At 50.8% G+C, this 23,260-nt stretch overlaps 1 protein-coding gene across 4 annotated transcripts in view; it reads right to left on the bottom strand.

The window, feature by feature from the left end:
* The window catches only part of Tnrc18 (trinucleotide repeat containing 18), a 94,305-nt gene extending 76,078 nt beyond the window's left edge, over nt 1-18,227 (bottom strand). For 2 of the 4 annotated variants that reach the window (XM_059249653.1, XM_059249654.1), the window contains exon 1: nt 17,399-18,221. In XM_059249653.1, the coding sequence (XP_059105636.1) occupies nt 17,399-17,585 (187 nt within the window). In that variant the 5' untranslated portion in view covers nt 17,586-18,221. Of the gene's footprint in view, nt 1-17,398 lie in introns of all 4 variants that reach the window. The other 2 variants (XM_059249655.1, XM_059249656.1) reach the window with 2 other exon arrangements.
* Between the last annotated feature and the right edge of the window lie 5,033 nt (nt 18,228-23,260).

Raw genomic sequence — 23,260 nt, 5'->3', positions numbered from 1 at the left:
ATTTGTGATTTCAACCATAATCCAGAAGTGCTAGGTGAAAAAAATCCCAGAAATAAACCATTGGTAAAGTTTTAAATCCCATGCCATTCTGAATAGCTTGATGGAATGGAATCGTGCGCCCTTCTGATCTATTCTGCCCGTAAGTGAAGCATCTCTTCCCAATGCATTCAAGCCCCAGCATATGCTGCCCTTAACACTCATCACCTGCACCCCTCCAGTGCCCGTACATTACTTCAAACACTTCATCTTGTCAAATAAACTGTCTCACGTCATTCCCAAAAGAAGGATTAGGGTGGAGAGTCCACACCTAGGATCCCAGCCCTTCAAAGGTGGAAGGAGGAGGATCAGAAGTTCGAAGTCATCAGTGACTACAGAGCTAGCATGTTCTAGGCTAGCCTGGGCTCCATGAAACCATCTCAGGAAGAGGTGGGAGAGGTGTGAAAACAACATAAGATTGCTTGGAAATGTCCACCTGTGACCCGAGCACTCTGGAGGCAGAAGGATCAATTTTGAAGTCAGCCTGGGATATATAGTAAGTTCATCTTGAATAAATAAATAAATAATAGGTATTTTTATGAGCAACCACAGTCACGCTACTTGTATTGAAGTGTACTTGTGGGCCAGCAAGATGGCTCAGCACGCAAGGGAGCTTGCCAACAAGCTGACAACCTGAGTTCAATCCCCAGCACCCAAATGGTAGAGGGGAAGAACCTCTCTAAGTTGTCCTCGGACCTTCAGGAGTGCATGATGGCACACAGACGTCCACACACAATGAATGAAAACGAAACTTTTTTTTTCTGAGTGTACTTATAATTGTCTTCTTAAATACTTATTGTTTGAATTATGTATGCATGTGTGCATGTGGGTATGTACACACGAGTGACAGAGACTTCTGAGCTACAGGTGGTTCCGAGTTACCCACTGTGGCTACCGGGAACCAAACTTGGGTTCTCTGCAAGAGCAATAAATGCTCTTGTCTGCTGAGTCATCTCCCCAGCCCCATTTTTTATTTTTGAGACAGGGTCTCATGTAGCCCAGGCTGACCCTAAACTTACTCATGTAGCAGGAGATGACCTTGAACTCCTGATCCCCTGCCTCCACCTCCTGAGTGGTGGGATTTCAGTGTGCACCACCATGCCTGGTTGCTGCATTGCTGGGAAAACCCAGGGCTTCCAGCACGTTAGTCAAGCACCTACCAAAAGGAGCCCCATTCCCAACTCTGACTATTCTATTGTGCAATCAATCATCATTGCTCATTTCTCACTCTGTCTACTCTTACAAGTTAAGAGTTTAGCAGGGGTATGAACATGTAAGAAAATCCAGTAACGGTGGTGGCGCACACCTTTAATCCCAGTGCTCGGGAGGCAGAGGCAAGTGGATCTCTGAATTAAGAAGCTAGCCTGGTCTACAGAGCAAGTTCCAGGAACCACAAAATAAATAAATAAATAAATAAATAAGTAAATAAATAAATAAATAAATGGAGGGAGGGAGGGAGGGAGGGAGGGAGGGAGGGAGGGAGGGAGGGTCAGAGAGACAGAGAGAGGCAGTCAGTCAGTCCACAGGCCATATTCAGATTGTCTGGGTGCACTGGGCACCCTGGAAACCACCCACTGGAGAAGGAAAGGGCTTCCCAAGGCTATACCTGGGACTTGGCACCTAAGGGCCTTGGCACAGCAGCTGGGAATCCAACCTGTTAGATACCGGAAAGGATTCACATGACACAGACACACAGAATGAGGCCCACCCTTCCCTGCCCCTTTCCCAAACATCTCCAGCTTATGGGGTAATCAGGCTGTCCACATGCCTCACTTCCCTGCTTACAGGCCCTGCCCCACGCTGCTTCCAAAGCATCAGGGAAGCTGGCCACAGTAGTTCTAGTCCTTTCCATGGATTAGGAAGCAGGCTTGGACTCCTAAAGCCATGCTATCCAAGCTGTGTGTATGGATGCTCTCCTATAATCCTGGCTGTTACGAGGCAGCTCCGGCTACATGGTAAGACCCTGTCTCAAAAAACAAAAACAATGCCAGACAAGGTGTTTGCCTGTGATCCCAGCACTTGGAAGGTGGGGACAGGATCAGTTCATAGGGTCACCTTTGGCTACATAGCCAGTACAAGGCCAACCTGGGCTAGAAACCCTGTCTTAAAGGGGAAATAAAAAAATGTAAGCCAGATTTGGAGGCTCAGTCCTGTAAAGCTAACCCTGGCAGGCATATGAACAGTTATCTGCACACCAGAAGCATTACAGCAGTGTTTTCAAATAGCCCAGACAAAAATAGCCCAAGAGTTCTGCAGTGGGCGAATGGGTAAACAAATTTGTGGCATGTCTATGCAGTGGAATATTATTCTGCCTTTAAAAAGGAAGAAAAACCTATTCAAACAAAAGGGTAAATGCTGTATGAGGGACATGGTGATAAGGAACCCAGAACTACCAATTCACTGAAAGAGGAAGCTGAAGGGTAGGTCCCAGGGGCTGGGGGAGGGAGAAAGGAAGTCAGGGGACAGGGACAGCTGTACAGTATAAATGCATTGAACTGTGCAGTTAGAATTAAAAATAGGGAGGGACAGAGGGAAGGAGAAAGAGGGTAAAAACACAAGCCTGTTACCCCAGCACTTGGGAATGTGAGGCAGGAGGATCACACGTTCAGTCTGCCTGGGCTACAGAGCGAGTTCAAGGCCAGCCTTAGCCGCTGCCGCATAATAAAATGAGAGGGGTGGACTCTCAGCGGTAGAGCATATGCTGTTCCTTATGAAGGGACTATGGGTGCAGGAATGTGCAAAAGGAAGGGGTACAAAGGGTATGTGTGGCCAGTAACTAATCTGAACTTTCAGAAGCCTGAGATAATTTCTATTTTGACTAATTCCCATGAACTCTAACATGGATATAATTTACCAAAAAAGCAAGGCAAGTAAATGAATAAAAGTTGAGTCCATGATGAATGAGATGGTGTGGTGGGTAATAGTGCTCACCGAGCAAGCAGGATGTCCAGAGTTCGAGCCCTGGATGATGCAACAACAAAAAGAGAACCAATTCCCAAAAGGTGTCCTCCATACTCAAGCCACAGCAGGCAAGCCCGCATGCCCAACCATTCCCCCCCACACACACACACACACACACGCACACAGCACACACACACACAGCACAAGCACCAGCTGGCAAGATGGCTCAGTGGATAAAGGGCTTGCTGCCAGGTCTGATGACTGAGTTCGATGCCTGGGATCCACATGCTGGAAGGAGAGAACTGACTCCTAAAAACTGTCCTCTGACCTCCTCGTGTGCACCTTAGCACACATACACCGTCCCACATCCACGCAAATAAATAAGAAGTCATTTTTTTTTTTAAAGTAACTCTAGTAAGAAAAATGCCTCTCACCAAGCCCTGCCCCCATCATCCCCAGCTTCCCAGCGACAGCTAAAGCCTGGCTTCTGTAGGCTTCCCTTGCCAGCTGTGGGCTCCTAGGCAGGCAACCCAACCTCTCTGTGCCTTCCCACTCCTACAAAATAATCAAGGGCATTTCGAAAGCAAGACCCTGAAACTCTCCCGTCCCTGGCGTTCTGGCACTTACCAGGTGACAGCAGCTGCTGGGGTGGCAGATGTGGAGGCTTCCCCTGCGCTCTCTGGGTGCAGTGGCTGGGGACTTGTGGCTGCCACCTCCTCTGGGCTGAAGGAATGGAGCTAAGGCAAAGCCAATTTTAAAAAAACCAGCCCCACCCTAGGAGGAGAGCCTAAAGGCTGGTCCCAGGGACTTAAAGCCCATCCCTGCCTCCCTACCCTACCTGGCCCTCAGCCTCAAAGCCTACTACGGGACCTCCAGCCTCCCCCCAAATCCAAGCCCCTCAACCATCACAAAATCAAACATCCTCCCTGGGGTGCACAGGCTTTGTCTCAACACACACACACACACACACACACACACACACACACACGCGAGATATTTTACCCCAAAAATGAGATGCTTAAAATTTAAATAAAAAAGAGTATCAAAGGCTCCAACGATATGCAAATAGGTCCACTCAGCTTAAGCCCGCAGGCTCCAGACAGGTCACAATCAGCAGGTAATTACAGAGGGACTTCCTTATGGAAAGAATGCATCCCCTAAGGACCAAGCCAGCCTCAGGAGTGAAGGAGTTTGGGATAGATGAACTTCTAAAGACTGCTTGGGCAAAGCGGTAGGTTCAGAGTGAGGCATCATACCAGAAGCTGTAGCACAACTTTAGAGTTAAGAATTCCTTCTGTGGGTTGACAACATGGCTCAGTAAGTAGAGGAGCTTGCCGCCAAGCCTGATGATCTGAGTTTGATCCCTGGGACCCACATGATGGAAGGAAAAAAACCAAATGCCCATATCCCAAGTTGTCTGACCTCTACACACACTTCTTTCTTGCCCACGTTTTTACACATACACATACACGTATGCATGCACACACACTTTGCAATTACCCAGTTTCACACACGCGCGCGCGCGCTCGAAAATACAAACACACACACAAAAGGCTGGGGGTATGTGACTCTAGCCTAATCACCAGCATCCCATAAACCAGGCTTGGTGGCACACATAACCCTATCCTAGCACCCCAGGTTGCAAGAAGACCATCCTACGTAGCTACACAGAGAAAGCCCAGGTCAACCTGGGACACTAACACCCTGCCTCTGAATAAACACCAACACACACAAATAAACAAACAAACAAAGCCAGGGATGTAGCACAGTGGCAGACTGCTGATATAGCATCTGTGTTCCATTCCCAGAACCAAATCAAACAAACAAACAAACAAACAAAAAACCACCAAGGCATGATGGCGCATGTCCCAAGAACTTGGAGGCCAGTAGGAGCTGAGTGAGATGCTGTCTCAAAACAAATAGACAAGGCAATCAAATTAGAATATTTCCGGTCCTCCCAACTTGGAGGCCCTGGCATCTCTAAAACCCAGGGGGCAGGGAGGTGCTTAAGACCACAGCTGATTGGGCAGGGTCTGTTTTGTTTTGTTTGCCCTGCAGGGGATAGAACATGGCATATGGAAAGCCCAGCAAAGGCCACGGCTGTCTGCCATACCTGAGGAGCCGTTTTCATGGAAGAATTTAGTCTCCCACAAGCCCTTGCTGACAAAGATGAAACTATAAAAGGGTGGAATTCATGGGGGGAGGGGTTCTGCCCACCTCCATGCCCAAGGCTGAGGCAGGAGTTCCAGGTGAAAGCAGGATGCTCAAGGCCAGCCTCACCTACAGAGGGCTACACAAGTGTGTCAGAGACCTTATCTCAAATAATAACAATGGTTAAATTAGTGAATTAACTTATAAAAAGACAGACATTCTCAAGGTTGGGTTTAGGCAGAGGCAGAGCCAGGCGGAAACCCAGGCGCCTAAGCATCTAGCGTACTCTCACTTCTGAGTCATACAAGGCCAAAAAGAAAAGCAGCAAAAGCCTGTACCAGATATGCCTGGCCCTGTGATCCAGGCACTTGGGGGAGAAGGCTGAGGCAGAGGTCAGCCACACAGCAACAATTGTCTCAAAACAACCATGTGGGGGGAGTATCTTTTTACAGAGATAGCATGGGTTGGGTGGCCTCTCCTCTCACTCTTCAGTGCTCCCTCACTGAACCTGGAGCCAGGCTGGAGGCCAGCAAGCCCAGAAACCGTCTGTCTCCACGCCCCAAAGCACTCCAACTAACGGAAGCTCAGGCACAGCCCTGCCCAGCTTTTCAAGTGGGTGTTGGGATCCGAACTCTGGTCCTCACGCTTAAGTAGCAAGGGCTCTAACCTGTCCGTATTTTTCAGACACATTCTCACGTGGTCCAGGCTGCCCTCAAACTTGATACAGACCTAAGACTAGACCTGAATTCTTTCCTGACCCTCCTGCTTCTACCTCCCAAGCAGTGAGACTTCCAAGACAGATAACTACACATTTCCAACCAGAAGACAAGAGAGGACAAAAGACCTAGAGGGTACAGAGAAAAGGCAGGAAAAAGGAAACCTCACAAAAAATACAGTCACAGCCAGGCGATGGTGGCACTCGCCTTTAATCCCAGAGACAGAGCCAGGCGGATCTTTGTGAGTTCCAAGCCAGCCAAAAAAGAAAAAAAAAAAAAATATATATATATATATATATATATATATATATATACACAAACACACACACACACACACACACACACACGCACGCACGCACGCACACACGCGCGCGCACACACACACACACACACACACACACACAGTCACTACCATCCAAGTCACGAGAGCTAACACAGCCATGAAAGAACGGGATGCTATGATGACATCAGCAACAATAACAGGGCTGAGCAGAGTGCTTGCCTGACATTCAGGAAGACCCAAGTTCTAGCCCCAGAATTGGCTGTGGGAGCACACACCTGTAATCCCAGCACTCTCTGAAGATGGAGGCAGGAAGATTAGAAGCTGAAGGTTGCCCTCACGGACATATCGAGTTGAGACCAGCCTGGACTACATGGGGAGCGGGGGAGTGTGTGTGTACATTACATATATTCTATGTATGAATGACAGCCAACTTCAAAAACGATAGTGAAGGGTTAGAAATCCTAGACATCTTTGAGCTGGGCGGTGGTGGTGCACGCCTTTAATCCTAGCATTCAGGAGGCAGGGGCAGGCGGATCTCTGTGAGTTGGAGGCCAGCCTGGTCTACAGAGTGAGCTCCAGGACAGCCAGGGCTGTTACACAGAGAAACCCTGTCTCGAAAAACCAAAGGGGGGTGGGGGGACAGGAGGACATCTTGAAAGATTGAGAAATAGAAAGGCAAAAAAATAGCAAAGAAAACCAGGTGGGTTCTTTAATCCCAGAACTCAGGAGGCAGAGGCAGGTAGATTTTTGAGTTCCAGGCCAGCCTGATCTACAGAGTGAGTTCCAGCATAGCCAGGGCTACACAGGAAAACCCCTTCTCAAAAAGCCAAAACATAAAAAGCAAAGCAGGTGTGGGCTGGTGAGACGGCTCAGTGGGTAAGGACGATTGCAGCAAAACCTGACAACCTGAGTTAGATCCCAGGACCAAACCAGGCAGGAGAGGAAACTACTCTCAAAAGTCCTCTGAATCACACACACACACACACACACACACACACACACACACACACACAGAACTGTAATACCAAAAAAGAAATTTTTTTGGAAAGAAAAGATAAATCTGGACCTGGAGACCTTTAATCCCAGCACTCAGGAGGCAGACCCAGATGGATGAATCTCTGTGAGTTTGAGAGCTCCAGGCTAGCTAGGGCAATATATTGAGGTCCTGTCTCAGAGAAAAAGAAAGAAAGAAAGAGAGAGAGAGAGAAGAGAGGAGAGAGGAGGAGAGAGAGAGAGAGAGAGAAAGAAAGAAAGAAAGAAAGAAAGAAAGAAAGAAAGAAAGAAAGGATACAGAAAATGTATTTACCGGAGCAGGGGCCTCAAGATATCTCACTCCTGGCACGGAGAGAGAATGGTGGGCAGGAAATGATCAAATATGAATAAAAATAGAAACTCAAAAACAATTTCAGACTGGAAGAACTGAATTCTAAGACTGACCGGCTGCCGGGGCATGCAGCACAGCAGACACAAAAGGAGGCCACGGCAGTCAGTTGTGCACAGAATCTCCAGACAACTAGGATGGGAAGAAAATCCCCATTCGCAGCTCAGGCTTTCTTTGAGCCAGGCAACGCTCTAGGTGCTTCTGCGCCTAAACACACTTAGCCTCCACACAGTCGTGAAAAGCGACTATTATCAGCCATTTTAGTAGAGAGAAAAAGGCAGGTCAGTTAGGCAAAATGTTCATCCCACGCAGCTAGAAGAGGCCAAGCCTTCCCCGGGTCTCCATAGCCACGTGTGCCACTATTGTGAGGCCATAAAAGATATCAAGCATTTACAGGAGGAGGGGCACTTTGCATACAGAGATCGAGATTCAAAGTGAGCAGTCCACGCCTTTAACCCTAGCACTCTAAATTCAAGGCTAGCCTGGACTACCTAGTGAGTTCCAGGGGGGTGAGGCTCTGAGGGTCTGTGGGCAGTTCATAGGGGGTGGCATGTTGTTTTCTTCAGTGGTATGGCCACTGGTTAAGCTGTTCCAATAAGTAAGCTGCCACCCAAGCTCAAGAAAGAAACTCTTAATTAAACTGACTGGTCATGCACAAAAAAGCCATGAAAACAGGAGGAAGATCTGGGAAGTTGAGCTTCAAAAAAGGGCAAGTAGATGAGAGCGGGTACAAATGACTAAAATTCATTATGTACATGAACGAAACTGTCACTGGATAAAAAAATAAGTACATATAATCGTTCACAAGCTAAACACATAATAATGAAACACCGTACTGCCTTGATCCACAGCACCACCAAAACGGGGAAAGGCAGGGGGAGGGGTAGACATAGCATCATAACCTTTGAAAGCGTTAGAATAGTGGAAATTAGTAAAATCACTAACCACTAACATGTCAAGGCAGGTTAAAGGCATTTTCCAGGCACATTTGACCTCAGAAGATCTGCCCTCAAAACACCATGTCTCAGAAAGCAACTGCTGGACATGCTCCATAGAAACAAGGAAACAGGAAGGCCCTGAAATCAAGGAATAGAGTAGCAGCAGACAACCACATGAAGGAAGACGGAATAACCCAGGACTAGAACCTTCAAGAAAATACAAGGGTGACTTGGGCAGTAGATACTGCTAAACATAAACTACTGTATCCAGATAGGGAATTGAATTCATGACCTCTGGAAGAGCAAGCCAGTGCTCTTAACCCTGAGCCATTTCTCCAGCTCCAGAAGGCAAGGATTTTTTTTTTTTTTTTTAAATTAAGAGATTTTTCGGGGCTGGAGAGATGGCTCAGAGGTTAAGAGCACTGACTGCTCTTCCAGAGGTCCTGTGTTCAATTCCCAGCAACCACATAGTGGCTCACAACCATCTGTAATGAGATCTGGTGCCCTCTTCTGGCCTGCAGGAATACATGCTGTATACATAATAAATAAATATATACATAAATCTTTTTTAAAAAAAGAGAAAGATTTTCTGTTCATTTTACATACCAACCACAGATTCCCCTGTCCTGCCTCCTCCCGCCCCCAGGGATTCTTGAAAAAACAAAAAGCCAGCCAGTGGTGGTGCACAACTTTAATCCCAGCACTCGGGAGGCAGAGGCAGGCAGATCTCTGTGAGTTCCAGGCCAGCCTGGTCTCCAGAGCCAGTTCCAGGAAAGGCGCAAAGCTACACAGAGAAACTCTGTTTCGAAAAACCAAAACCAAAACAAAACAAAAAAAGGTAACTCCAGAAGACATTAATTTTACTACATCATTGACTCTAGGAACAAAATTTATAAAGCCATAGTAATAAAACCGGCTTAAACAAAACTGTATTCCATCTAGATCAGGATAGGGGTTGAATCCAGGGAGGGAGTAAATAGTGACCACAATAATAACCATTTACTAGGTCCCTATGATATATCAGGCACAGTGTTATTAAATGCTTCATTTGCACCACTTAATCCTCAAAAACATCTCTCAGATATCCTATTATCATACTCCATTTTATTTTATTTCTCTTTTTTTTATGTATATGGTGCTTTCCTTGTATGTCTTTGCACCATCACATGCACGCAGAGCCCACAGAGGTCAAAGGGCAGCATCGGATCCTGTGGCACTGGAGTTAGAGATAGATAGATAGTTGCGCTGTTGTATAAGTGCTGGCAATTGAACCCAGGTCCCGGCAAGAGCAAAAAGTGCTCGTAACTGCTGAGCCATTGCTCCAGCCCCTCCACTTCATTATTTTTAATACTCTTTTTTCTTTTTCTTTATTCTTTTTATTTCCTTTTTTGCGGGGGGCGGGGGGGAGGTTGGAGACAGGGTTTCTCTGTGTAGTCCTGGCTGTGCTGTCCTGGAACTCTCTCTGTAGACCAGGCTGGCCTCGAATTCAGAGATCCAGCTGCCTCTGCCTCCCCCAAGTGCTGAGATTAAAATTATGCACCTTGCCCGGCGGTGGTGGCGCACACCTTTAATCCCAGCACTCAGGAGGCAGAGCCAGGCGGATCTTAAATAAAATTAGCACCATTACATCCAACTTGGTTTTGTTCTTTGAGGCATGGTTGGCCTCACACTTACTGTGTACTCAAGAGAAGATGACCTTGAACTACTCTGGCCTCTGAGTACTAGATTACAGGCATATGCACCACCGTGAGCTTCACCATGACTGATCAAATAAATCCAGGGCTACAAACATGTACTGAGCTATATATATATATATATATGCTCAACCATGCCTTGCTTGGTGTTATACTTTGATTTCTTTTGAGGCAGGGTCTCATTATATAGCCCTAGCTGGCCTGAAACTCTCTCAATATGTAGTCCAGGCTAGCCTCCAACTCCACAAATGCAGGGATTAAAGGCATATACCACTGGGTGTGGCAATATTGGAAGCAGAAAGTTCCCAGTTTTGAGGCAAACCTGAGCTATAGTTGGGCTACACAGTGAGACCCTAAAAAAGTCAAATAAACGAGAAACTTGAGATGAAAGCATTCTAAGGCTGGGTATGAGTTTGATAGCACATATTTGTGATTCTAGCACTTGGGATGTAGAGGAAAGAGGATCAGGAGTTCAAAGCGAGCTTGAGCTACATAAAATGGAAGCATTTTAATTTGGCTATTATACAAAAAAGGGAAAAGAATAAAATAAGCGATGAGGGCCTGGGGAACTGCTCAGTGGTAGCTGCAAAGCCCTGGGGTCAATCACCAGACCCAAAATAAAATCAAAGCTTAGGCTGGCCCCTGGTGGCTAAGGACTGTGCTCCACCAGAGAGTTCGAAGGGAATTCCAAAGCCCAGGGAGAGGTGTGGATGAGTCGGAGGAATCTGTGAGTCACCCCACTAATGATGTCCGTAATTACAGCAATCACTTTCTCAGTGACTTCTGCAGAGGGCTGTGCTTGGGTCAGGCACCTGGCCTGAGCTTGCTCCATCAAACATCACAAGACAAGGAAGCTTTCAGTATTAATTGGTCCACTTTGCAGATGGGAAAATTGAGACTCTCAGACTCATCACAGGCAGAAAATCAAGACTTCAGTCTCAGGCCTGGGCAGGTGTGATGGCTCACCGGGCAACTTGCCTCCAAAGCTGATGACTTGAGTTTGGTCGTCTGGACCCAAATGGTACAAGGAGAGAACTGATTTGTGCAAATTGTCCTTTTGAACATACACTTGAACACACACACACACACAAATGTCATAAAAACAACAAGAAAGAAACCTCAGCCCTAAAACAGCCAGCCTCCAGAAGAAGCAGTTTCTTATCAAAAGACTGCAGATTCAGAACCTCAACTACCTCCTGCTGAGAAATGTGTAAAATTGTTAGGAAAGGTGTGTGAGCCTCTGAGCCACGCACCAAAATCCTCACTGGGGGGTTCTAGGCAGGTCATCTACCACTGAGTCACACCCCCAGCTGAATCTAGGCAGGTCCGCTACCACTAAGCAGCATCTCCATAGTCCTACTTTTTATCTTGAGACAGGATCTCACTATATGATGGCTTTCACTTCCACCAAAGTTAGATGCCAGGCCTCTCTGGGCAACATGTATGCTAAGGTCCCCAGGCCTTCATGGGTTGAGGATCTGATACAGTGGTCTATGCATATGGCATTGGGTTTCATTGCTAGCAATACAAAAATAAATAAAAGGACCCTGGGGGAGGCTTAACTCCAGATGGTGGGCTTTTCTTTTGTTCTGTTTTTTTGTTTTTAAGACAGTGGTCTCACAAATCCCAAGTTGGCCTCAACCTATCTTCACCGAAGGAAAACCAGGATTACAAAGTATATGCCAACAATGCAGGGCTGGGGAATCCAACCCAGGGTTTCATGCATGGTTAGTAAACAGTAGACGGCCTAGAGTCTAGACTATGAATACTAACTACATCATGAGATGGAAGCAAAATCAGGTCCACCAAAGGAGTCAAGACCATCCATCCCTAACTGGCCACAACCAAATCAAGCGGTACACTTGTAGACTGAGGCAGGATCATGAGTTCAAGGTCATTCTCAGTTATGTAGTGAATTGGAGGCCCACCTGGGCTGCAGTAGACCCTGTCTTATTTAAAAAAAAAAAAAAAAAAAGCCACAACAACAAAATACAAATATGTCCCACCACCCCCAGGCAATTACCAGCACTCCAGAGTCTTAGGCAGAAGGATCATAAATTCCAGAGCAGCCTGGGCTACATAAAACTCTATCTTAAAAGGAAAAACAAACAAACAAAAAAAAATCACTGAGCAGTGGCGGAGCACACACGCCTTTAATCCCGGCACTCCAGAGGCAGAGGGAGGCAGATCTCTGTGAGTTTGAGGACAGCCTGGTCTACAGAGCTAGTTCCAGGATAGCCAGGACTACACAGAGAAACCCTGTCTCGAAAACTAAAAAAAAAAAAAAAAAAAAAAAAGGCCTTTAATCCCTGCCCTCAGGAAGCAGAGGTAGGTGGATCTCCTTGAGATTGAGGCCAGCCTGGTTTATACAGTGAAGTCCAGGCCAGCCAGGACTTTGAGACTTTGTTTTAAAAGACAGACAGACAGACAGACAGACAAAAAGAAAGAAAGAAAGAAAGAAAGAAAGAAAGAAAGAAAGAAAGAAAGAAAGAAAGAAAGAAAGGGGGTGGGGGAGTCCCATCAAACTTCCTTCCATCTTCTATGAACATCTCTGACCAAACGCCAGGGTGTCTCTATCTCTCTTTCTCTTTCTCTCTCTCTCTCTCTCTCTCTCTCTCTCTCTCTCTCTCTCTCTCTGTGTGTGTGTGTGTGTGTGTGTGCGCGCGCGCGCGCACGCACGCACGCACGCAAACACACATGCTTCTAGAGTTCAGAGGACAAACTCCCCAGAATCCGTTCTCTCCTTCTATCATGTGAATCCCAGGGATCAAACTCAGGTCCCCGGGTTTGACAAGCTCCTTTACCCACTAAGCCATTCTAGGGAGCCCCCCTCCCCTTTGCCCTTACATGCTCACTCTGGAAGAATTTCAAATTCAGAGAAGTTTGAAGTCATTACCATAACTACTGTGACCTTCACGGGCTTCAATCACTCCACTATACCTCTTACTTTGTTTGTTATCTGACATGACCTACGGTCCCCCACAAACATGCCCAGACATCTAAATTCAAAGTATTCCTTTTTTCAATCCCAGCCATTCGCAAGACAGCGGCAGACATGGCATCCCCTGCCCTAAATACTTTGGCATCCTTATTCCCAAACAGTGAAAATAGCGCTTAACCCAGTGACTGGTGTCCGAGAACACGGTGTTGATTCATCACTATCAGCTAATCTACAGCCATATTCCAATTTCTCCAATTGCCTCCATAATCTTTGGAGCAGGTTTTTTTCCTTAAACCAAGATTCAGTCTTGGGCTGCACACTGCCTGTAGCCATGGCCATTTTTTTCCGTTGTCTCTTAAGCAGTCACGGCTCTCTGCCTACCTCCACCTTGCATACCACTGGCTTTTTTTCTTTTTTTTTTAAGAGTCCAGGCCAGTTTTGTAAAATGGCTGTTTAAAATTCCAAGACTTCATTGCTGCTCTTCAGGGACCGGGTGAGATCTGCCCCGCCCCATACACTCTATCTCCCACTGGGCTGACGGATCCCAGGGCTCTCAAGTCTCTGATACCTCACCAAGCTCTCTGCTTCTGCATTCTGTCAATCCTTCGGCTCTTCAGACACACAAAAGAGCTCACTCTAGGGATGGCTGAGGTCAAGCCCTCTGGCCCGGCCCTTCACCCCAAGGGCCACAGCAGACCCAGGGCATTTTATTTTCTACATGGCCTGTGTCCCCATTTACAATGATTTCCTCCCGATTGGTGTGTTTATTGCCTGGCTCCCACACTAGAAAGTGAGCCCCAAGGAAGAGCAAAGCCTTACTTCTGTTTGGTTCCCTGCCTCAGGTCCAGGACCCAGTTCCATGCCCGGTGAGCAGGAAATGCTTGGAAGTCATTTGCTAAGCAAATGAACAAGTGAAGGAGGAAGAAAATCAAGGCTTCAGTTGCCGAAGTACCAAAGGTGCCGACAAGGTGACTCAGAGGCTGAAGTGGGCCCGAGGCCACACCTGAGTTCGATCCCAGGACCCACGGGGTAGGAGGGAATCGACTGCAGACAGCTGTCCTCTGATCTCTGCAGTGGGGTGTGCACACGCACGCACACACACACACACACACACACACGCGCACACACACACACACACGCACACGCATGCACGCACACGCGCACACACACACACACACACACATTTAAAATGTTTTAAAAAAAAAGAACAGGAGGTGACCATTCTAAGAACCAGGGAACCCAAGGGGCCCTTCTAGGTTCCAGAACCTTCCCCGTGCCTTCCCTTGCTGCCTCTGACCGAAGAAAGAAAGGAAGGAAGGAAGGAAGGAAGAAAGAAAGAGAGAGAAATCCCTTATTCTGGATTCCTTGTTTCCACCAGCCGGTCCTAACTGATTAATCTTTCTAAATCAAGCCCAGTAGGCTAACCGGGTGGACTCCCGGTTGGAGTTGGAGCCCATGGTTAGCTGCCTATTGTTGAAGGCCCAGGTCAAAGTGCAGTGCCTCCTGTGTCCAGAGCCCTGAGTCCCACCCCTCATTCAGTCCAGGGTGTGGGTTCAGAGAAAATAAGTATCCAGGTGCGGGATCTTGCTAACAGCACACTAACTGAAAGACAGATTCTCCCCCAGGCCCTCCACTGGTCCAGCTCACTGACAGGCTGTGAATAGTCACTGCTCAAACTACAGCAGGGCTTATAGCCAAGGAAAAAGGAAGAAGCCACCACCCCTGCTTTAATCCAAACCGTGTGTGTGTGTGTGTGTGTGTGTGTGTGTGTGTGTGTGTGTGTCCAGGTATGTAGTCTAGGCTGGCCCCCAACTCCTGGTTCCTTCTGCCTTTGCCTCTTTGAGTGCTGAGATTGTAGGTGTGAGCCTCCATACCTGGCACCCCATTTGTTTTTTGTTTTTATTTTTTATTTTATTTCCTCTAAGGAAGGGACTAGAGAGAGACCTTAGCCAAACCCACATCAGAGCAGACAGCTTTGCCTCCAGCGGGCCCTCACTCAACAGCCCTCCTCCCTCAAGGTTACCAGACCAAGCTCCCTCTGCCTAGTGGACTTTCATAGATGTTTCTGACCCTAGAAGCCATGGGCAAATCCACACATCCCCAGTGGGACCAGCCCAGTGGTAACAAACACTCTCTTCCCTCCAGGCTGTGTGACCCTGGCAAATAGCTCAGCTTCTCTGTTTTTTTTTTTTTATACAAAAGTAAACAAATAACGATGGCTCTGAGAAGGCTGGTAAGATCTAAAGAGCTGGCAGCCAGAAAAAGCACAGGGTGGTGCCCTGTAAAAAGATCTTGCACCTGCACCCCCGCAAGGAAAGCGGAGTGGGGGAGGGGTGTCTCCCATCTCTATCCCCATCATCCCTAGGGGATGAATGGGGTGCAGTCGCATGTCGTGGTTAATGGGATTAAGTGTGGCTTCAGCTCTGGGCGTTGACCTGGGGTCCGGTCTCTCTGCCCCATCTGGAGCGGGGGACAGATGGGGCCAGCGGGAAGTAATAGAGAGCTTCGAGGGCCCCTACTCTTCCCTCTCTGGTAAGCAAGGCCTCAGGGGGACTGCAGTGGCTTTCCCTCCATTTCCTCCACGCCCTCAAGCCACCCTGTGCATAAGTCACACAGCTCCAAGCACAGAAGGCCACGACACAGGATTCCAAGGAGGCTTCCAGCTGGACTTCCTAGTCTGCACCACAGCCACCCCATCCACCAGATGGGGGTTAGGCACGGGAGGCAGTCTAACTATGCTGTGCTATCAGTGTTGGAAAAGGCTGTGCACCGGCAAGGAGTGGCTGTCGGCACTGCTCTCAGTCAGGTCTGGGCCAGATCCCAGGCAAACCTGAAGCAGGCGACAAGCTGAGACTCAGCCAGCCAGGAATACCCTGAGGTCAGATTCCCAGGCCACAAGAGGAGCCCCTGCCACCACCTCCAGCCAGACCAACTAACCCAGGGACCCCCCAAAAGCACGCAAATTCACACATCCATGAACCTCCAATGGCCCCTTTCATAGACGCTCAAGAGGGGTTGGCCCAAATGGCCTTTGTATCCCAAGGCCATTCCCAAATCATGCCTTGGGAGTGGTCTCTGATGACCCACTTGGGTCACAGGGCACCATTCCTGTACGAATCCGGTCTTGTCACCACCTCCCCCCGTGCGGACGCACCTCCAGCTCTCAAGGGGCACACGCGCACCGGGGGAGGTGACCCGGGTCCCTGCGCCCCCGCCGGCAGGGATCTCCACTCGCCCCTCCCCCGCTAGGCGCTTCACAAAGGCCCTTTGTCCCGCTGAGTCCCAGACTCCCGATTCTAGAAAAGTTCCAGGAGAAAAATCAAAGGCAGAGGCCAAGTCGGCGAGCCTTGGTCACCCTGGCGGGCAGAGAGAGAAACTTAAGTGGTGGCTGTGGGCCCCCAGGGTGTCTGTTCCAAGACTTGTTCCAGGGACAAGAAGAGCGGGGTCCCTGTGAAATCGACAAGGTGGTGCTTTTTAAGGAAGAGCTGGAGCGTTCTCCTTAAGCCAGGCGCAGAAGCGAGGAGCGGCCGGGGAGGAGGGACCGGCTCACGGAGCCGCCAGCAGGCAGGTCTGCAGATCCCAGGCTCCCTCTCTTGCGGCGCGCAGTGGCCAAGGCTTGGCTCGGCCCTGCCTGGCCCTCTGCTTTTTCCCGGAGTAGCCCGGGGAAACTGGTGAGGGTCTGGGCCTTCTCAGCCACCACCTCCCATGCGCCACCGCAAGGTATCCAGTGCAGCCCGGGCTCAGTCGGACTGGCGGCTGGGTTGTACAGACCAGGTACACTCATTTCTTCCAAATAACCAGGTCCCCAGAATCTTAAGGGTCACCACAGATCAGGCTCCTAAAACTGGTGTTCCTATTCTCCTTCATTTCCCCACCCTACCCTCCGAGTTGTGGAATCGCCCAGGAAGCGGCTCCACGAGGGTACAGAACCCATGCAACGAAGAGAGCTCGCCAAGGAAATGATCCGGGAACGGCTGTCTTCGGAGGTGCGGAGCCGACACGTTGTTTTCTCGCCTACATTTATTTTATTTATTTATTTATTATTACTCATTTATTTATTTTTGCAAACTCCACTTCCTCAAGAGCGCTTGGACTGGGATTCCCTCAGGGTGGCTGTGACTGCAGACACTTGAGCCTCGGGAAGACTGAGACTATCTGGTACCCCAGAGACAGAAACCGAGACTGTCTTCCTAGAGCCTCGGGACCGACCTCTGCGCTGGGAGAGGAGCCTCCTGCACACTCCGGTGAAACAGGACAGAGGCTCTCAATTCCAGCCGCGGAGGTCTGCCCCGGGCTCCCTCCCCAGGACCCGCCTCAAAGCAGGAGGGTGGGTGCCAGCTCAGTGAGCAACACTTACCCGGGTGCGGGTGCAGGTTGAGACCAGCCATGTATTTCCCGGGCGGCAAAGGACCTGGCAAGCCCGAGGAGGGCAAGCGTCCGGCGGTGGCCGCGCCCACGCGGTGGCTGTCCATGGCCAGGCCGGACAGCAGCGGCGGCGGGGGGCCGTGGACGGACCGCTGGGGCCCGAAATCTCGGCCATCCATCCTCCGCGGGAGTGCCGCGGTCAGCCTCCCCACCCGGCCAACCGGCCTGCTTCAGTTGGACTTAAAAGTTCGGCCTCGATGTAGTCCTAGTGTCCTCGGGTGGCGGGCGCTCCGCGGCGTGCATGGCGGCGGCCAGCGGGGCTTGCGCTCAACCACGGGCCAGCGGCCCGGGGCGCATGAACAGCCCGCGGTGAGTCCCCTCCGGGCGGCCGAGCGGAGATGCGCGAGGAGGCGCACACGACGTCTTGGCGAGGGAATAAGATGAGCCGCGGAAGTCACAGAAGAGGAGGAAAGGGAAAAAAGGAGGGGAGAAAAAAAAAACAAAAACAAGTTTCAGAAAGTCGCCTCGCCCTTCAGAGTCGGAGAGTAGCGAACCAAGCTGCTAGCTAGAAATAAAATCGGGATTCGCCGACCCCTCTCCGCGAAATGCAAAGACCTATAATCCAACAGCTCGGGGTTCCCAGGAACCTGGCTTGGGAAAACTGCCCCGGCGCGCTGCGTCCCAACCCGGACTCCTGCCTGTTAAGTCCTCCTGAAACTGGGGAAGGCCACTCAGCCGACCGCGCCCGTTCAGCTAAATCCAAATCCGAAGAGTGCTTTATTTCCCAGGCGTCACATGCTCCGGGGGTTTAAAACTGCAAACTCTTTAGAGTTGGTCGAAATGTGTCCATAACGCCATGCCACTATCTGATCCGCAAAGTTTAATGTTTAACCTTTTTGGGGCCCTCGTCTCTCTCTCTTTTTTCCCCCCGAGTTGTGGATCCCCTTGTCAGCTAACAAAAATAATAATAATAGTGTTCGGTTTCGAGGCTTTTTGTTGTTGTTTACCAAGGTCAGATACAAAAGCGGGCTTATTTTTAAAGGAAGATCACCGCCCCCTCTTGCTGCCCCCGTTGGGCCACTGGGAGTCGCAGAATCCGAGTCCCCGAGACGTGGCATTCTCGCCCGCGGACTGGAAAAAGACTCCTTCAAAACAAGATTTGGTTTCATTTTCCAACGCCCAGGCCTGGGAATCCCGAGGACGGGAGGACGTGGCCTGGTATGGAGGATTTGGGGATCGTCAAAGAAAGAAGGGGGCTCCTAGGATCTCTCTTCTACTCTAGCTTTGCGACCCACACACACCCCCAAAATAACCTACAAAGGAAAACCTTAGTTGCGCGGGCCAGCAACGGGGCGCTTCCCCAGCATCGGGTAGAAACCCTTCTAATTCCAGTTTAAGCTGTTTGTTTAAAAGATCTGTCGTTTTCCCGTGGGGGGCAGAAGGAAGTCTCGGAGAGCCCACCCTTCCCTCGCAGACCATCCGCCAGCCCCAGGCAGCTCTAGATCATCTGATTCCGGGAGGCCCGGGGCGCTCTAGTAGCCGAGGACTAAGCCAAAGCCACGGGCTCCCGGGTGGCCGCCCTTCTCCAGACCCCAAAGTCCTCTTCCCTTAACTTTGCTAAGGACGCCTATTTTAACGTGGCTTTGGTTACAAACACCCCCTCTTCCTCACCCTCCCTCGCTCTCATCAGGGTCTGATTACCAGATCCGCGTTTATTTTTGAAAAAATCTACGATCGCCACAGCCCGGGATACGTGTCTCAAAGACTCGAGGAGCTTTCCCGCACGTACTTAAATATAATCTTTAAAGGCAGCGTTTTGAAAAAGGCACTGCCCAGGCGCCCCACTTTAAGGAAGTCGGGGTGAAGCCAGCCCTATAGAGCAGCCTTTGCGATGGCCGAGAAGCTGGCATGGCCATCTGCGGGGCTCCACTGCGTCCTCCTCTACTTTTCTCCTCTTAAATGCAGCTAAAATGGCTGAATTCCGGCTTTTAATTAAAAACAGCCTATAATCGAAACCGTCTCGGCGTCCCCCGGCTAGCCCGCCGCCTGCCGGGAACCGAGTAGGGAACCGCCGCCCTCGGCGGCGCTGCAGGCTAGGCGCTCGGGTGGGAGCCCAGGGCGCAGTGGCGCGCCCTCTCCCCCAGGTCCCTGCCCTCCGCGTCCCTTCTGGGGACCCCGACAGTTTCAGGGCCCGCCTGCCCAACGGGCCCGAAGGATGCGCTGCACAAGTTTAGGGAGCATCGGGGCCCGGAGCGTACCTGGCGCGGCGGGGCTCCGGGCTCCAGGCTCCGACAGCGACTCCGGCGACCGCCGCGGTTCCAGGCGCGGCTAGGCGCCCGTACTGCCCGCCATCCCTCGGCCGCCGCTCCCCTCCGCCACCCGCAGCCGCCTCACACTTTTTGCCCGCCTTTCCTTTTTTTGGTAGAAAACCGCTCCCCGGGCCGGGCGCGCGGCGCGCCAACTCCTCCGCCCTCCCGCGGCCCCGCTCCCGCAGCCCCCGGAAAAGCCAGCTTTCCTCCCGCCGAGCTCCCCGCTTTTTAATAAAATCCAGGTAGCGCCGGTTTAAAGAATCCCAAATCTCCATATACAGCCCGGGATTGGAAAAGGTACATTACACAACCCCCCTTTCAAGTTCCTCTCGCTGGATCTAAAAAAAAAAAAAAAAAAAAAAAAAAAAAAAAAAAAAAAAAGCGGAGGGGGGGGGTAGAAGGGGTTGGGGGAGGGGAGCCTCGCAGGCGAAGAAACACGCATTGTTCCCGGGTGCACGCCCCCCCCCTTCGGGCCAGCCCCCGGCCGCAGCGCATTGGCCCTGCGCGCCGCCCATCACGCGCATGTAAACACCTTGGCCCTCAGCCATTCCTATAAAACCAATTACGGACCTCGGGGCTCCAGCAGTTTCCAGGCTCCCCACGGCGGGGCTGAATGATCAAAACTGGTGGTGAGAATTTTTCCGAGCCGTTTCTAGGCAGCCCTCCCTCACCAGCTCCAGCAGCCCCCCCCCGTTTCTCTTTCTCCCTTTCTCCCCCCCCATCCCAGCCCCTCCTCCTGCGTCTGGGCTGAGTGATCAAAATATAGGAAGATGGTTGTCGCCGCAATCCCGGGCTCTGCAAGGCCTCCTGTCAGCTTCCTCCAGCGGGAGGAGGTGACAAGCTAGCCGGGCAGGGCCGTCCGCCGGTGGGCTGCTCTTTGCGCCCGCGCCTGGTGCTCCCTCTCCAGGGTGCCACTCCAAAGCGCGCAGTTCAGACGCCGAAATAACAAGGCCTGTTTTCTCTCTCTCTCTCTTTTTTGTTTTTCTTTAAAATAAAGCAGCGATTCATTCCTTGTCCCCTCAGCAGTCGCGGTCTGGTAGGGTGGGCAGGCGACCGACTTTTTTTTTCCCTGTTGCCCCAGCCTGCGGGTCCCCTCCCTGAAACGCGGTGTCAGAAGGCTTTGCTATTTAATATTTTGGACAGGCCGCGGCGACCGGCAGCGGTGAGTTGCATCTTATAAAAAGGGTTCCTATAGAAACCCGGGCTGTGGGGCTCTGCGGCTGAGTGCGCACCGCGCGCCCCTCTCCAAAGCCCCTTTTGGCGTGGGCGCCCCTCCTTCCCCCTCCACCCCCCCCCAAGAAAACCAGAGCAGGAAAAAAAAAATCCACTCCACCCCCCAAGAAAAACCAGAGCAGAAAAAAGGATTAGGTCGGCGGAGCGCGAGCTGAATCCCTCTCGGTTCTGACATTTCAGCCCTATTAGCATTTCTCCATGGGGCCTTCTGAAACCTATTAAGGTGTAATATTAAAAACCTCTTGGCTGGGGGCCTCTCTCGCCTTCCATCCGCCGCGCCCCCTCCAGGGAGGGCGAGACCGGGAAAGGGAGAAAAAAAATCTGTTGAGCTCAGAGGAAGCAAGCCAAGCCCAAAAGTGCTTGGCTGGCCACGGCGGCCAGAGGGGGAGGGGAGACCCAATCCCCTAGACTTTGTACTTTAATTTTGCTCCTTCAGCAAAAAAAAAAAAAAAAAAAAAGACTTTCGAGGTTGAGTGGCCGGGAAATGCGGACGGCAGATCTACCTGTCTGGGGACGCAGGGAGTGTGGTCCTCGCCGAAGGGACGAGTCCTAAGTTGTGGGGGGGGGATCCCCCACACCCTCTCCGCAAGCCCCACAGGAGCCCGAGCCCAGCTAGGCATTACCTACCCTGGAAAAGAAGCTTGGAAAGGCAGAGAGCTTGCAGATCCTGCCTCGAGAGCAACCGTGGTTATAGGATTTTAATTAAAACAAAAGAAGCCCGCTCTTTCGCCCTGCTCTGCGGACTCAGCGTTTTTGCACTGCTGCTTTTTTTTTTTTTAAGAAAATCCATTTTTAAGGCATTTTTTTCTGAGGGTTTTTTTTAATGAGCTAGTTAGCGCTCATCCGTTCTATTTTCTTTTCTCTACTTTTAGAAAGAAAAAAAAGGGGGGAGAGAGATTCGAGAGAGAACTGGGGGTGTCTAATTTAATTCCAGGATAAATTTGAAGGAAAAAAAAATTCGGCCTCTTGAGGGCAGTTTCAAGTTGCCCTTCCTGGAGCTTCCTGCGCTGGTTTCTAGGCTGCCCTCTTTTGGAAGCTGGAGCTCGGTAGGGGGAGGAGGGAGGAGTGAGAAGGAGAGAAAAGAACGAAAATAGCCCGAGCCGAGGGGAACAGAGCGGCGGTGTCCGAGCGCTTGGAGCTGGGCGCGCGGGTCTCAGTGGCAGCCAGGGGCGACCGGAGGCGCCCGGTGCTGCCCGGGGACGGCCAGGAGCAAAGACGGAGTGAGGGGGGTTAGAGAAAGGAGGTATTGTGTCTATGTGCCTTAGGGGACGGGGGGGTTGATTGCAAGAAATAAAATAAATGCGGTTAAGCTGCGCGGGCTTCTAGAAACCAGAGAGGAACGGGATGAGGGGGTGGGGGGCGCCTAGTGCCCTTGAGCCTTATCCAGAGGCCTTTGTGGGTTCCCAGTTAAACCCTCCCACGCCTCAGTTCCACCGCTTTCCCCCACCCCCATCGCCTTCCAATATTCAGAGCGCAGGCCCTGATCTTCCCCAACCCCCTCATCCCTCCCGGGATCCAGAATGTTTTCCTTATTTTAATACAGCTCAAGAAAAAATATGTATCTTGAGAGAGATGGGGTGGGGGATTGTGCAAAAGGCTTGCGGGTTTGGAAAAAAAAACAAAGGCCTGTTTTTATAAATGTTTAATGTTTTCACCCCTGGATGCTCCAAGACGCCGTAATTGTGACGGCGGGGTATTGTGCCATAAATCATTTAGCTGCTAATAAAAAATTATTCCAATTTGCCCGGGACTTGCCGATGGCGTTTGCATTTTTCAAGTGTGCGCCCTGTCGCCGTGGCATACCGACCCAGAGTTTCATTAGGGCCGTGGTTGGTGTGGAACGTGGCCCGCTCCCCTCTGGAATGTGCGGCGCCCCGGGTCCCCTCTCGGCCTGCCACTCCGCCCTCGGGCCACCGGTGCGCTAGACCTGGGGAACCCGTGACGCTGGATTCTCAGCCCCCGGGCAGGGGAACGCAGGCTCTCTCCCGAGTCTCTCCAGGCAGCCAAGTACTTGTCTGCGGTGGGCACCCGAGGGCCCTGGTCTCTGAGCCCCTGTGTCTCCCATTTAACAACGGCCGGGAGCCATGTTGGGGCGTGGGGACTTCCAGAAAAGCAGAGGTTGCACCACCACCACCTCAGAGAGTCTCCGGGTCTGGAGAAATGACCTCCAGGCCAGGCTGAGCCACACTTAACTACAAAAGCCCGGTGTACTCGTCCTAAAACGGAGCTGGTGACAACCGCACGGACCACGGGTCCAGGCGCCATCTTTCGCTCCCCATCCCCCATCCCTCTCGCTTGTTTACCCGGCGGGA

The sequence above is a fragment of the Peromyscus eremicus genome, chromosome 23 (genome assembly GCF_949786415.1).
Source record: "Peromyscus eremicus chromosome 23, PerEre_H2_v1, whole genome shotgun sequence".
In the NCBI taxonomy this organism is placed as follows: domain Eukaryota; kingdom Metazoa; phylum Chordata; class Mammalia; order Rodentia; family Cricetidae; genus Peromyscus; species Peromyscus eremicus.
Note: the sequence above shows the minus strand (reverse complement) of the source record. Positions and strands in the feature narration are given on the sequence as shown.